General features: G+C 47.2%; 1 protein-coding gene across 1 annotated transcript; it reads left to right on the top strand.

Annotated features, from left to right (window-relative positions):
- The first annotated feature begins 4,191 nt into the window (after positions 1–4,191).
- msh6 (mutS homolog 6 (E. coli)) lies at positions 4,192–14,758 on the top strand. The gene is made up of 11 exons (XM_030378818.1): positions 4,192–4,324; positions 5,431–5,839; positions 6,179–6,381; positions 6,703–6,878; positions 7,067–9,683; positions 10,585–10,886; positions 11,459–11,576; positions 12,310–12,399; positions 12,807–12,961; positions 13,706–13,905; positions 14,384–14,758. The coding sequence occupies exons 2-11, from the start codon at positions 5,577–5,579 to the stop codon at positions 14,463–14,465; spliced, it is 4,206 nt and encodes a 1,401-aa protein (XP_030234678.1). The 5' UTR covers positions 4,192–4,324; positions 5,431–5,576; the 3' UTR covers positions 14,466–14,758.
- Positions 14,759–14,926: the final 168 nt, after the last annotated feature.

Here is a 14,926-nt window from a genome sequence, read left to right as displayed (position 1 = left end):
TTAAAGGCATGATGTTCTCTTTCTCGTATAGCGTGTGCGTGTGCGTGTGTGTGTGCGTGTGCATCCGCACGTACGCAGTACAGAGACATGTACACCGTCTTGAAGGAAGAAAATCCTAAAATAAAAGGAGATATTTATTAATAATGCAGGGACAAGGCGGTAAGGGAAAACAAACTTAGGAGTCTTCCCAAGCCCGGGTGTGGGACCGTCAGACTCTGTGAGACCCAGGGAAACACACAGGGAGATGGTTGGGTAAAAGGGGTCAGCTAAATGGGGAACCATTGCTTGCTTTGCAGATATCTGTAGTTTATTGTACACTTGTTAAATGTAATATGGGGCACTGCGTGTTTTCATGAGTTCATACAGGAGGAAATCTACACACTGTCCGTTTCTCCCCCAACCTTCCGAAGTTGACCAAGCAGTCCCGATGAAGAGCCAGTATATCTGAGTGACCAACCTCTCTCCCCCCCTCTCCCCATGGGTCCTCTCCAGCTACCCGTTTGCTCTCTCCTCAATTGGTTGATTGATTGCAGCTGCCTCAGCCTCCCACATCTTTAAAGGCAGCAAAGATAAGTATCTTCCTTCCAATACCACACCCAGGCACTCCTGAGTGTGTGTGTGTGTGTGTGTGTGTGTGTGTGTGTGTGTGTGTGTGTGTGTGTGTGTGTGTGTGTGTGTGTGTGTGTGTGTGTGTGTGTGTGTGTGTGTGTGTGTGTGTGTGTTGGAAATGTATGTGTAGATTTGAAAGCACTGAAAGTGGGTACGCTGTTCAAAGCTAACTATCTGCAGTGTGTTTTTGCATGTTATATTTACAGGTTTGTCTCCACTGAATTCCTGGTCCCTATCGGCAGCAAACAGGGATGGCTTGTTTAATTGCCAATTTATGACCGCTGTGTAGAGAGAGAGAGAGGGGGGGAGGGCGAGGATGAGGGCGAGGGCAGGAGAGAGAGAGATAGGGAGAGAGGGAGAGAGAGAGAGAGAGAGAGAGAGAGAGAGAGAGAGAGAGAGAGAGAGAGAGAGAGAGAGAGAGAGAGAGAGAGAGAGAGAGAGAGAGAGAGAGCACTTTGGGCAAACTCCCGTAACCTTCTGCAAGGTGCCCATAGGACATGAGAGATCTTGTGGAGCTCATGCCCGGGGCTCTTACCCTCTTACACTCTGCATTACAAATACAAAAAGGTTGGCATTGGTTTGGAATATTGAAAATACCAATGCATGATTACCATACGAAAGACAGTATTACTAACGTTTCAGTACCGAATAATGGGGGATAGTTCCTATTCTGCCAGGTCTATTTAAGCAATCCAACATCTAGACTCCTAACAGTAACTAATGATCCCCTAGCCTAGGGACTCATTAGTTGCGTGTAATATGCAGTGCCTCCTCACTTCTCTCTGTCCCATATCACTCTGAAGAACTGTAGAAGGGATGCCGCACTCATTTGTTCCTTCTTCTCCAAAACCATCTATAATTACCGCAGCACTTCAAAGATATAAGTATTTGTTTAGGTTTTCTCCCCACTGGGGAACCAGGTTGAGAAGGATCTAATTAGGTATTCTATTGTCAGCTATTGATTCCCTGCAGGAGTGCTCCTAAATCACAGTACAAGGTGCCTTCTTCTCTTTACGACTCCATCACCCTGACACGACCCACAAAGGCTCTGCTGTTGTACTACAATTGTGTGTGTTCTGCTGTGAGTATGAAAAACATTTTACTAAATTGGGGGGAAGTAATACCGCTCTTTGGTGTGGCAATAAACCACTGTCTTTCTACTATGTTTGCTAAATGTTTCTCTTGAATTACATATCTGCTGTCCAAAAAATAAAAACGGGTGCACGGAATCATGTTTTTGTATATTTTCATTGTATATCCTTTGGCTATATCTGGCTCTGTGAAACAGATTGATTAAAAAGATAGAGCGCAGCAACAGCAAACAAACAATTTTAATTAAGCTCAAGTAGTAAATCCTCTGTGTGAATTTGTAGCAATGAAACAGCTGTTCTTAAAGCCCTATAGTGTGAGTCTTTTTGGTTTTCTTCAGCATGTACAGAGAATGATCGATAGCCCAAGTATTCTGTGGATGGAGTTTAGTCCCAACATTATACACAACTCGGAGTTATGAGGAAAAGATGGGGGGGGGGGGAGGGACAAAAACACTCTATGCTAGGCTCCGAGGTAAAGACAAAAAGTGCACTCAATAAACACTTAATTTAAGTCGAATTAGTATACTTCCATGTGCGAACATGATTAATTTACTGAAAGTGTGCTGAAACAATGCACTTAATATGCTAGTGATGCGTCATCAGTGCAACAAAAGACATAGGCTACTTAAATGCACTTAAATGAGCTTGACCTACCAATGACTAATGCATGTCATTTTTTGCTAGTGCTATACTTTTTAACAATTTACCTTTCTACTATAATTATATTTCAAACTGTTTTGTTTTTTTATAACTGTTATTACACTCATACTTATGTAGAAATATATTAGTAATACAATAAAAAAATATATCTATACCTTAAAAATACATTATACTTCATTGTAATTTGCAATTAATTTCAAAAGCCATTACAATATATAGATTTTTATTTTTTTTAATACTTCCAGTTTACACCTTTTAGGGCTCTTCAGTAAAGGGCTCCATCACTTACCCCAGTTTAACCTTTTATTTAGACATAAAATATTATATTACACATTTTATGTGGTCAGCATTTCCCACTAACACAAAAAGTCTGATTTACACAAATGACCACTATTCAGTGGACTCAATAAACTGTCTATTCCCATGTAATATATATATATATCCCGTTCCAACATAAATAGATAGTCGAATGAATACCTCTGAAATAAAACTCAATCTGTGCAGTTGAATAAAAAAAATATATATTGATCGCGAATCTGAAAGACTACAATCAAAGCCTAGCGGGACAGAAAGACTACAATCAGAGCCTAGCTGGACAGAAAGACTACAAACATAGCATAGCTGGACACAAAGAATCAGAGCCTAGCTGGACATATGACTATCGGGATTGAAGACTCACGCTTTCGTCCAAACCCTTGGCAGTGAGCAAAAGAACAATCAAACCAAGCACACAATCAAAACTGCAGCGGTTGCAAAAAAATAAAGAGCCGAACAAACCCGTTTAAACAAGAAACTGGAGACATTGCAGAATGCCATCGGGATTAGAAAAACAGCTCCTGCCCTCCCCTCATAGGACAGGACAGATATCCCCTGACTGTGGCGGTTTTCCCAGTGCCTGGCCGAACTTCGGGAGTGCAGGTATAAAGTTATTTAATGTACTCGTGCGCTATACTGTACTGTCACCCTGTTCTAGTACTGTCTGCAGGCTACTTATAGGCATCCTTGAGGTGTCTAACCCCTCACTAAAGCTACTGTAGGCATGAGAACGCAGCCCAAAGTAAAACTTTATGTGCGCAATGCAATATAGTGCCACAAAGCCCCCCTTACTTCAGATATCAGCCACAAGGCCCACACACCACACACCAGAATTGCTCAGGAACTTCCTACTTAACTCCTCGCACTTCGAACAAATTCAATTTGTGGAAGTTATTTCTCTGGTGGTTCACCCTGTTGGAGGCCTGATCCTGAACAGCTGGTGGGGGTATTATGACCGTGATCTGGAAGATGGGCTGTCCCGGTGTTATCAGTGATTGGTACTCTGGATACTCAAGGGAGAACCCAGGGTACTGAACACGCAAAGCGGTGCGGAGCTGTCAACGCACGGCAGGAGAGAAACGCTGCCTCATTAGACACGGTGGATGGCCATAGACCTCAACAGCCGACAGCCGTGTTCTCAGAGTCTAAAGAGGCGAAGGGCCAAATTAAATCGATTGACGCTAGGACTTCAGCTCACCTTTGTAAACGATTATTTTTATGCGAAGCCATCCCCTATTAGTCAGTCTGTATAGTCCGTGTGTCCGTCTGTGTGTCTGATTGTTTTTTTGGTTTTTCCATTTGTCTCTGACCTTGAGGGAAATGCCATTTCATTTGTTTTTTCTGCGCCCTTTCAATGTGGTTACGTCATTTTACACAGCTCCCAAATTTTGTTCTGTTACAACCTCCCGGTGAGAAGAGATGCAAAACATCACCCAGCCCTAACCCTCCCCACCTTTCTGGTCCAGATTACCATGGACATAACGTGAGGGGAAGCCACTCAGAGCGGAACAAGACCATGCACGGTCATTTTTGGTTTCGCTGGTGTAGCCTAAGTCCAGGGCAAGGCAGAGGTGGACTGAATACTAATGGGCCTCAAATGCTCTCAACATCCACACTCTTGTCATCATTTTTCCCGGTGTCCTGCTGAGGTTAGTGTTTGGTGGAGACAAGAATGAATAATTGATATTTCTTTACACACACAGACACACAAATGCTACTGTAATGGACGGTTCAACGCGGCACGTGCACACACCTGTACTGTGAATGCTTGTGTGTGCGTGCGTGCGTGCGTGCGTGCGTAAGCACACACGCACACACACACACACACACACACACACACACACACACACACACACACACACACACACACACACAAACACACACACACACACACACACACACACACACACACACACACACACACACACACACACACACACACACACACACACACACACACAAGGATTTCCGAAGGTCGATTGAGTATAATCATAAAACCAATAACTCACAGAGCGTACCTGATAATACATCACATTAAGTAGATGTTCACTGATCATTCAACTTCAGCATCGTCCTATTGCAGCTCTAGCTGCAGGCCAGTAAGTCGGTGATATCATATCAGTCACTGGGGTTATGAAGTGGAAATGTATTTACAGTTATTAATAGGATTGTATTTGGATGTAGTCCACGATCCTGGGCCAACACTCCTCCCCCTTAATCAAGGTCCTGAGCAGCCCAATGCAATCCTGCTCGTCCTCTACGGCCTACATGCATAGAACGAAGTGCTTGTATCTATTGCTACTCCGTTATGAATCCAATGTAAGCATTTTTTTTTTACCCTAATAGAGTTGAGCCCTGTTTGCAATACATTGGTAATAACTATGGAAATTGCAATCGCAAAAGATACCATCATACAAACCGCTACAGTAAAACCATAGGAAACATAGCGCCTCCTTTGGCGATTATCGCTCTCATACTGCACTCTGCTGGTGTATGTTTATCAGCGCATATTATCGCTAAGGGCTTTCGTTCCTCTCCATCGAACCGGGATGTCTGTATAGTAAGCAAGGCATGTATAAACGAAAATATTTTTGACATTAATTTGGGCAGTTTTGTTCAGTATTTTTTATTCTGTTGTGTTTTGTACAGTAGGAACATTGTCACGTGACACATGCGTACAGGGCGCTCAAACAGGCCCACGTGACTCCTTTGTATTCGCTTCTGATTGGATAACGTGTGTTTTCACCGCCCACAGACCAGCCATGCTCTGTTTTCCCGCGAAGAGCACCTCGAAGAAGCAGGCCTGCTAAGGTAGTGCTAGGGGATAACAGGAAAGTAAATACGGCAAACAATATTTTTTTCCAATTTTTCTTTGCAAGGGTGCTAAAAGCCACGTAACAAATGGCCAAGCAAAGTTCCCTGTTCAACTTCTTCACCAAGTCTCCACCGCCTGTCTCCAAGCCTAAGCTCAGTCCTTCTCCGACCGAGGCAGACGTCCCGTCCTCCGGCCTGAAGTCGAACTCTTCCCCGAAAGAGCAGGCTAAGCTAGCTACACCGAATAAGCCCGTCAAACATACGAAACCCAAACCAAAGTCTCACTCAAAGACCTCGAATGGAGGATTCGGTAAGCTGTTTGGGGATAAAGCGCCTGCGGCCAAGGAAAGGTACGTGTTGACATGGTCCTCCTGGCATCGTGCACATTGTACACTGTGCACAATGTGCACGATCATATCTAACTAAATGTCTTTGAACTGCAGCAGACATGTCAAGATGTTGACTCTCTGATTTGCGTGCTAAGAGATGTTGGAGAGGTTTTCTGTGTAAAGGATCAAATTATTACTCGATTGAACTTTTTTAACTTTCTGTAACAGTTAGCCAACGTAACTACATCGTGCTGTGCTAAAGTAGATTGTTCCTATTGTATGGAGAGCGATGGAGCTACATAAGTTAGCTACGTCCTTGCTATGACGACGCATTTACACAATGTACACTTATGTGCCCAGCGCTCCATGCCCGTTCAACGCTGGCTCCCTGGTCTGGGCTAAGCTGGAGGGGCACCCGTGGTGGCCGTGCATGGTCGTCCCCCAGCCCCTAAGTGGACTGCAGATGAGGGGTCGTGGGCGGAACCAACGCATCCATGTCCATTTCTTTGACGAGCCTCCTACAAGGGGCTGGGTCAGCGCCAAGTATGTACGAGAATACCTAGGTAAGATGGAGTCGGTTGAACTTTATACGTATGCTGCCAGTGTTATTATTAGTAGATATTTCGTTTATTTATTTTGATGTATTATGACTTATTTTACGAATTTTAATGATTCAAAGTGTGAGTGAACCCATTATTAGAGCTCGGTTCTAGGTATTTTTTTCCTTGTTTATTACTGGAAATGTTTGATACTATTTTCTAAGTTCGTATTGATAAGTACAAGGTTGTATATGAAACTTGCCCCACACCGTGGCACTTGTGGTTAATACTTATGCCAAGGCTGTAAAATACTGAAAGGTATTAAATGCCTAACTTCTGTTGCAGGCTCCGACAGCAGTGATGCTAAAAGCGGTGGCACTTTCTTCAGTGGGAGGCCTGAGATCCGGCGTGCCATGGAGCTAGCGGACAAAGTCATGTTTGACAGTCCAGAGAAAAGGCTGCAGATGCCTCTCTCCATGGACCCATCTGACGAGGAAGAGGAAGAGGAGGAAGACATGGAGGTGGGTTAAAAGGACTATTGCCATCGTCTGATGTTTTTGTTGTCTTTTATTCCCTGAAAACCTTTGGGTTTGTTGTGTTTAGTCCTAAGGATGACGGCTGGGATTGATAAAGTAGAGTATTGTTACGTTATGAAAGACCTCGGTATGTTATGAGATTTTTATTCATCCGTCCTTACTTGTGCTTTCAGCTTGATAAGTCAACGCTATCTGATGAAGAGGCGAGTGACGAAGAGATGGAGGAAGAGGAGAAGTCATCCAAGCCCAGTCGCCGTTCCTCCAGATCCACGGTGGACAAGGGCAGTAAACCCAAGCGCCGGCGCATCATCGTGGCCTCCGACACCGACGGCTCAGACGAGGAGTTCAACCCCAAAAAAGCTGCGGCCAGCAGCGAGGATGAAGATGAAGAAGAAGAAGAAGAAGAGGTGCAGGAGGCGGTGAGCAGTTCAGAGGAAGAGGAGGAGGAGGAGGTCGAGGAGAGCGAGATCTCCGAAGTGGACAGCCCGATTAAACCTGTGAAGCGCAAACGTCCCGACGAGAAAGCCTCCAAGCCAAAACCAAAGCCGGCCGCCGCTGCACCAGCGATAACCCCGAAACGCCCGCCGGTATCCGCCGCAGACACCAAGTCACGACTGTCCGCCTTCTCTGCGGCAGACAACGGCGAGGGCCAGGCCAACGGCACGGCCGGCGGCGGCGGTGGGGCGACCACCTGGGACCACGAGAAGCTGGAGTGGCTGCAGGACGGCAAACGCAAAGATGGCCGCCGCCGCCGGCAGGCGGACAGCGACTACGACCCCACCACCCTCTACGTGCCCGACGACTTCCTGAACAAGTGCACTCCCGGGATCCGGCGCTGGTGGCAGCTGAAGGCGGACATGTTCGACGCGGTGCTCTTCTACAAGGTGGGCAAGTTCTACGAGCTGTACCACATGGACGCCGTGATCGGCGTCAACGAGGTGAACCTCACCTTCATGAAGGGCACCTGGGCCCACTCGGGCTTCCCCGAGATCGGGTTCGGCCGCTTCTCGGACGCGCTCGTCCAGAAGGGCTACAAGGTGGCGCGGGTGGAGCAGACGGAGACGCCGGACATGATGGAGGCCCGCTGCAAGACCATGGCGCGCCCCACCAAGTTCGACCGCGTGGTGAGGCGCGAGGTGTGCCGGATCATCACGCGGGGCACCCAGACGTACAGCGTGCTGGACGGGGCGCCGTCCGAGTGCCAGAGCAAGTACCTGCTGAGCCTGAAGGAGCGGCCGGAGCCGGAGAGCTCCGGCTCGGCCCGCACCTACGGCGTGAGCTTCGTGGACACCTCCGTGGGCTTCTTCCACGTGGGGCAGTTCCAGGACGACCGCCACTGCTCCCGGCTGCGCACCCTGGTGGCGCACTTTGCCCCCGCGCAGGTGCTCTTCGAGAGGGGGAACCCGTCACTGGAGACCCGCAAAATCCTCAAGTCGTCGCTGGCTTCGGCCATGCAGGAGGCGCTCACGGCCAACACGCAGTTCTGGGACGCGCAGAAGACCCTCAAGACCCTGGCGGAAGAGGACTACTTCAACGAGAGCGTCGGGAAGGACCAGGAGGCCGGCGGCAGCGTTTTACCGAGCGTCCTGAAGAGCATGACCTCCGAGAGCGACTCGCTAGGCCTCACCCCCAAGGAGGGCTACGAGCTGGCCCTCTCCGCCCTGGGCGGATGCATGTTCTACCTGAAGAAGTGCTTCGTCGACCACGAGCTGCTCTCCATGGCCAACTTCGAGGAGTACGTCCCCGTGGACGTCGAGATGGAGAAGGCCGCCGGCTCCGCCTCCAGCTTCTTCTCCCAGACGCGTCAGCGCGTGGTGCTGGACGGGGTGACCCTGGCCAACCTGGAGATCCTCCAGAACGGCACGGGGGGAACGGAGGGCACCCTGTTGGAGCGCCTGGACACCTGCTCCACGCCGTTCGGGAAGAGGCTCCTCAAGCAGTGGCTCTGCGCGCCGCTCTGCAACCCCACCTCCATCGAGGCCCGGCTGGACGCCCTGGAGGACCTGATGGGAGCCCGGGGCGAAGCCTCGGAGGCCTCGGAGCTGCTGAAGAAGCTGCCCGACCTGGAGCGCCTCCTCAGCAAGATCCACAGCATCGGCACGCCGCTCAAGGGCCAGGACCACCCCGACAGCCGGGCCGTGCTCTACGAGGAGGTCACCTACAGCAAGCGCAAGATAGCCGACTTCCTCTCGGCCCTGGAGGGCTTCAAAACCATGCAGGAGATCATCTCCGGCTTCGCCAAGGTCTCCGGGGAGTTTCGGTCAGCGCTGCTCCGCCAGGTGGTGAACCTGAAGGCCGGCAGCGGGGCGGAGGAGGGCCTGTTCCCCGACCTCTCCGGGGAGCTCCGGCGGTGGGAGACGGCCTTCGACCACCAGAAGGCCCGGACGACCGGCGTCATCACCCCCAAGGCGGGCTTCGACCCCGAGTTCGACCAGGCGCTCGGCGAGATCAAGACCTGCGAGAGAGAGCTTCAGGACTACCTGGACCGGCAGAAGAAGCGGCTGGGCTGCAAGAGCATGACCTTCTGGGGCACGGGCCGCAACCGCTACCAGATGGAGGTGCCCGAGAGCATGTCTGCGAGGAGCATCCCCGAGGAGTACGAGGTGAAGTCCACCAAGAAGGGCTGGAAGCGCTACGTGACCACGGAGTCGGAGGCCCTGTTCGCCGAGCTGCAGGGCTATGAGGAGAAGAGGGACGCCGCGCTCAAGGACTGCATGCGGAGGCTCTTCTACAACTTTGATAAGAACTACAGAGACTGGCAGACGGGTGTGGAGTGCATGGCGGTGCTAGGTACGGACGTGTTGTTTCTCTATTATTATTTTCGGCTCTCGGAACGTGGCTTAAAAATAGAAACAATAGAAAAGTGTGTGTGTGTGTGTGTGTGTGTGTGTGTGTGTGTGTGTGTGTGTGTGTGTGTGTGTGTGTGTGTGTGTGTGTGTGTGTGTGTGTGTGTGTGTGTGTGTGAAATATGTTAAAATAATGCATCTCTTTAAATAACTATCCAGAGACTGGGAATCGCTTGGTGGCTAGCCGTTGAGCCCATTAAGCCCTACGTTTCTGTCAGATAGTGTTTTACAGTAATGACTAGTCTCACAGAGATGATTGCATTGTAAATGATGGAGCTCTACAGTGGAGGCATAATGTGTCTCATAATGGGATTTCTTATCAACAGACCATTTCTCAAACACACATTGCTGTTCTATTTACAGCAGCACTCTGCCGCTAAAAGCCTGGATACACCCGATAACGGATGGTGATTAAAAACTTGGGGGACGGGCTACAAGTACTCAGCCCATGTAAACGTGTACTTCCCATTGTTTTTATGAGTGTAATATAGGGCTGCCATGATTATTTTGGTTTAATATTGAGATCACGATTAGCCAAACGATTATTTTTGAGTTTGAAAACATGATGTATTTGTTCAGCATGTTTCTCTTGAAAACACTTTGTAACTGAGAACTCTGAAATATCGCCTTAAAAAAACACAAAATGGTCCAAAAGAAAATGTTCAAATCTAAAATAATGTACAGATATGTATCCAGCTGTTCTGAAAAAAATAATTAGATGTAGAAAATTGGATTATATTAGTTTTGTGCTCGTTTGATGCAAAAGTGGATGAATCGCCCAGCCCTGGTGTAATAACGGCGGCCGATGCTCTGGTTTTAACTCCCCTTCGTATGGCCTCCCCCAGACGTGCTGCTCAGCCTGATGCGCTACAGCCAGGGGGGCGACGGGCCCATGTGCCGGCCCAGGTTGGTGCTCCCGGAGGGGGCCGCAGAGCGCTCGGCTCCCTTCCTGGACCTGCGTGGCTCGCGCCATCCCTGCGTCACCAAGACCTTCTTCGGAGACGACTTCATCCCCAACGACATCTACATCAACTGCCCCGGGGAGGAAGAGGAGGATGAGGAGAAGGAGGGAGGGGCGGCCGGCCATGCCCCCTGTGTCCTCGTCACGGGGCCCAACATGGGCGGCAAGTCCACCCTCATGAGACAGGTGTGGGCTGGTTGCCGGGCAGAGACCGGAGGGAGGCGGTGGTGTATCCACCTCCGGGCGTTTTTTATTTCTGCCATTACATAAAAATGATATAAAAAGTGACTCATCCCCTGAAGAGACCGTGAGTCATTATCGACTGACAAATGTCACATTGGTGTGTCCCTTGTAACCACTGAATACTTTCTATTTTCTCACAACGAGCAATGATGCTTTACATTTTCAGTCGGGGCATTTATCACACTTTTATCCAAAGCGACTGACATTAAGTACATTTGTCGGACGAAAGAGAAACGACATATCGCTACAGTCGCTACAGTAAGGAAGTTGATAGAACAAAGTGCCATGCACTAGATTGTTGTTGTTAACCAATTGTTGTTGTATGCAACAAGATAGCTAGGATAAGATGCTACGCAATGCTAAGTGCAGTACTTAATAGTATTTTAAGTACTTGAAGGTATTTTAAGTACTGCTAAATATAAGCGTGGTGCAGATGTTTTAGGGAAAGGGGGCCTTTCTCGTGAGCCAGCCGTCCTGAATCGCTGTGTTCCTAATGTGCATGTCCTGTGTCTCAGTGTGGCCTGGTGCTGATCCTGGCCCAGCTGGGCTGCTACGTGCCCGCCGACAGCCTGCAGTTCACCCCCGTGGACCGGGTCTTCACCCGCCTGGGCGCCTCGGATCGCATCATGGCCGGTAAAACACAAACCCCCACCTTCTCTCCCGCTCCTGCCAAAGGGACTGGTCCTCTCAACACCTCCGCGGTTAGGACACCTAGCGCCCGCACGACGAGACTGCAAAACAGCTTCTACCCTGGAGCTGTGACACTGCTGAACTCTACCCCCCCTCCAACACGAATACTCCCCATCTCATACATACGTTGCACTACCGACACTTAAGGACATGTTTTCGAAAACATTCTATCTTTAAATTGTTGATATTGTTTTTTTTATATGATATATTTATATTTCATGCATCTATATAACTGTGCAGCTGGAGGAATGCTCTAACAAAATGTTGTAGTCTTGTACAATGACAAGGCCTAAAAAAAATTTTTTGTTTGGTTCCGGTTTCCGACCGACCCTGTCCATTTGTGTGCGACCCATATTATTTTATGAGCTTTAAAAAAAAAAAGTTTTTTTTTTTTTTGATGCAAAATATAATTACGTTTTTGCACAGCTCCTCTTCATTCTGTACAAGGATGAGCGCATTCTCTCGTTTATAAATGAAAAAAACCTACTTATCATTCACTGCCGCTGGAAAAAATAAAATAAAAAAATAAAATAAATTCCCTACCTACCCATGACCTCAACTGACAACCAACAGGAACCAAACTTTTTTTTTTTTTTTTAGGCCCAATAAAGATGATCTACCTATCTATTGGAACCTCAGCCTCAATGTGTTTTGTCCTTTGTCGTTTTACCTCCAGGCGAGAGTACGTTCTTCGTGGAGCTGAGTGAGACGGCCAGTATCCTGCACCACGCCACTGAACACTCCCTAGTGCTCCTCGATGAACTGGGTAAGGCTGTGGAGCAACGGCGAGAATTGAACACTGAAATTATAGGAGTATCGTTAATAGAATATTGCTATAGTTGATTCCTGAAACTTGAAGTCCTTGAAAAGATTGATGAAACCTCTGAGCAATCCAACCGTGGATCTGTGTTCTTACAACGTAGGAGGACTCGAATACGTTTTTCATATACTTCCCATTACAAATCACATATTGTGCGGTCACGTTTCACGGTGCCATTTTAATATAGAGCTCCCCATCTTGGAAAGCTATACATGGCGCATAATCAAATTCTTCACCAAGAACAAATCCCCCCCCCTGCAATTTCAGAATCCCTTGTATCACATTACCTTCCCATGTCCCCCCCGACTTGGGAACAAGACTTGTAAGCGTTTTTTTTGTGAACGTCTTTGCAGGCAGGGGCACAGCCACTTATGACGGCACCGCCATCGCCAGTGCCGTGGTGAAGGAGCTGGCGGAGAAGGTCGGCTGCCGCACCCTCTTCTCCACCCACTACCACTCTCTGGTGGAGGACTACGCCAACAACCCAGCGGTGCGGCTGGGCCACATGGTGAGTAACAGGGCTCGATCCGTATGGATTCTTTTTAGGGGCGATACCGGTTTTAATTTTTTTTCTCCATCAGCCTTTGCCGACGACCGATACGCCGATACCGATTTTCTTGAGGCGATATTTGGAGACGATACTGCTTTTGCTCCCTCAATTTACATCATAAAAATTACACAATGATGATAACACATTTTACAAGTCTCAATTTAAAAATAACATTTATTGAAATCTCTGTAAATCATGCTGGGAAAAATAAAAAATATATATTGGTCGATCACTAGGGAGTAAGGCCTGCCTTGCCTGCAGAGAAGTGCAGTGAATTGTGAATTTACATTTAGGGCATTTAGCAGACGCTTTTATCCAAAGCGACTTACAATAAGTACATTTGTCAGAAAAGATATCGCCACTTAACTGTCCTGTCCTGTGGTGTGGTAGGTGACTGTGTATATAATTTGGATTTCAATGCAAGACAACAGAATACATTTAATGTTTCATCCAATATAACAGAAATTACTTTCAAACCAATTTTCTAACCCGTCTTTTTTCCCTCTGCTGATTTAAAATCAGCAGTTTAAATAATGAATGTCAAACATTATGACAACCACTTAGGAAGTCGGCAGTAGATCAAAAGTGATAAATGGCAGGCGGTCGCCAAATTCTGGCAGCGTTTGCCCCCCCCCATATTTAAAAATGCAAATAGGCGGCCTTAAATCTGCCAAGTATGAAGAAGCCGTCTGTCTCCTCCAGGCCTGCATGGTGGAGAACGAATGCGAGGATCCCAGCCAGGAGACCATCACCTTCCTCTACAAGTTCATCGCTGGGGCCTGTCCAAAGAGCTACGGCTTCAACGCAGCCCGCCTGGCCAACCTGCCCGAAGACGTGATCCAGGCCGGGCACCAGAAGGCCAGGGAGTTTGAGAAGAGTACCATGAGCCTCAGGATCTTCAGGTACGGCAAACGTTGTTAAACAAACTACAGTGTTGAACAGGGCTGGGTAAACATATCGATTCATCAATGCACTGCCATTTATTTTTTCTCGATTCAATTTCGACTCAGAATTTTTTGAAATTGATTATTTCCATTAAAAAAAAAAAAAAAAACGCATACTCAGTACATTTGTCCATGTTACGATGCTTGCTTTTATGCTGCAAGTTTAGCTCAGGAACAATACTAGACAACGGTGTATTCCCTTTTTGCTAGTTAAAGCACAATGAAATGGTTAATTCTACATAATATTTAGGAATTTTTGTTACGATATCGAAGCTATTTGATCAATATTGAATCAAATGAAGACCTAAAGAATTTAATTGTGAGGTACCTGGCAATACCCAGCCCTAGTTTTGAACCGTAAGTTGATTCATCGTGTGACATCATTTATTGCCGAGGAAAATGATTACTGACCGTCTTTTTGTCTCCCTCTTCACAGGAAGCTCTGCAAATTTGCTGAAGATGCCACTCTGGGAAAAGCTCACTTTGTTTCGCTGGTTCAAACGATCAGCAGTGTCTGAACCCGTTTGTTCCGGTTCCTTTCTACTTGTTCCACTGTCCCATTTTTTTTGTTACTTTGAAGACAACACAAATAAATCCACTACTGTAATGATCTAATAAAGTTTATTTAAAAAAACAAGACAATTTCTTATGTAGGAAATTGAACCCTTTAATTTCACACTATCCGCCTACATAATGGTTATTGAATACTTCACAATATATTAAGTCTAGATGTTTTGATACATGCATACAATTTAGGTTGTATGAAAACCAATACAGTTGGAGGGGAGGGGGAATAAAACATACCACTGTATAGATACTTGTCTCAGCTTAATTTGAGTAAGTTTCTTATCCTCCAGCAATGTTGGAGAAGCCACGTTTATCTTACGTTTCTTATAAAACGGCTGCTAACAAGACTTGAAGCTCATCACATCTTAAAATCCCCTACGGACATTTTTCAAATTGACCAAGAATTTCCACC

Source organism: Gadus morhua, chromosome 15 (genome assembly GCF_902167405.1).
Source record: "Gadus morhua chromosome 15, gadMor3.0, whole genome shotgun sequence".
Lineage (NCBI taxonomy): Eukaryota > Metazoa > Chordata > Actinopteri > Gadiformes > Gadidae > Gadus > Gadus morhua.
This window is presented reverse-complemented; position numbering and strand designations above follow the sequence as displayed.

What these genes read in the sequence shown, in the direction of transcription:
- msh6 (XM_030378818.1), top strand. Translation starts at nt 5,577, where the DNA reads ATGGCCAAGCAAAGTTCCCTGTTCAACTTCTTCACCAAGTCTCCACCG. An exon ending in AGTCCACCCTCATGAGACAG is followed by an intron (nt 10,887 to 11,458) that starts GTGTGGGCTGGT and finishes CCTGTGTCTCAG; the next exon opens with TGTGGCCTGGTGCTGATCCT. An exon ending in ATGAGCCTCAGGATCTTCAG is followed by an intron (nt 13,906 to 14,383) that starts GTACGGCAAACG and finishes CCCTCTTCACAG; the next exon opens with GAAGCTCTGCAAATTTGCTG.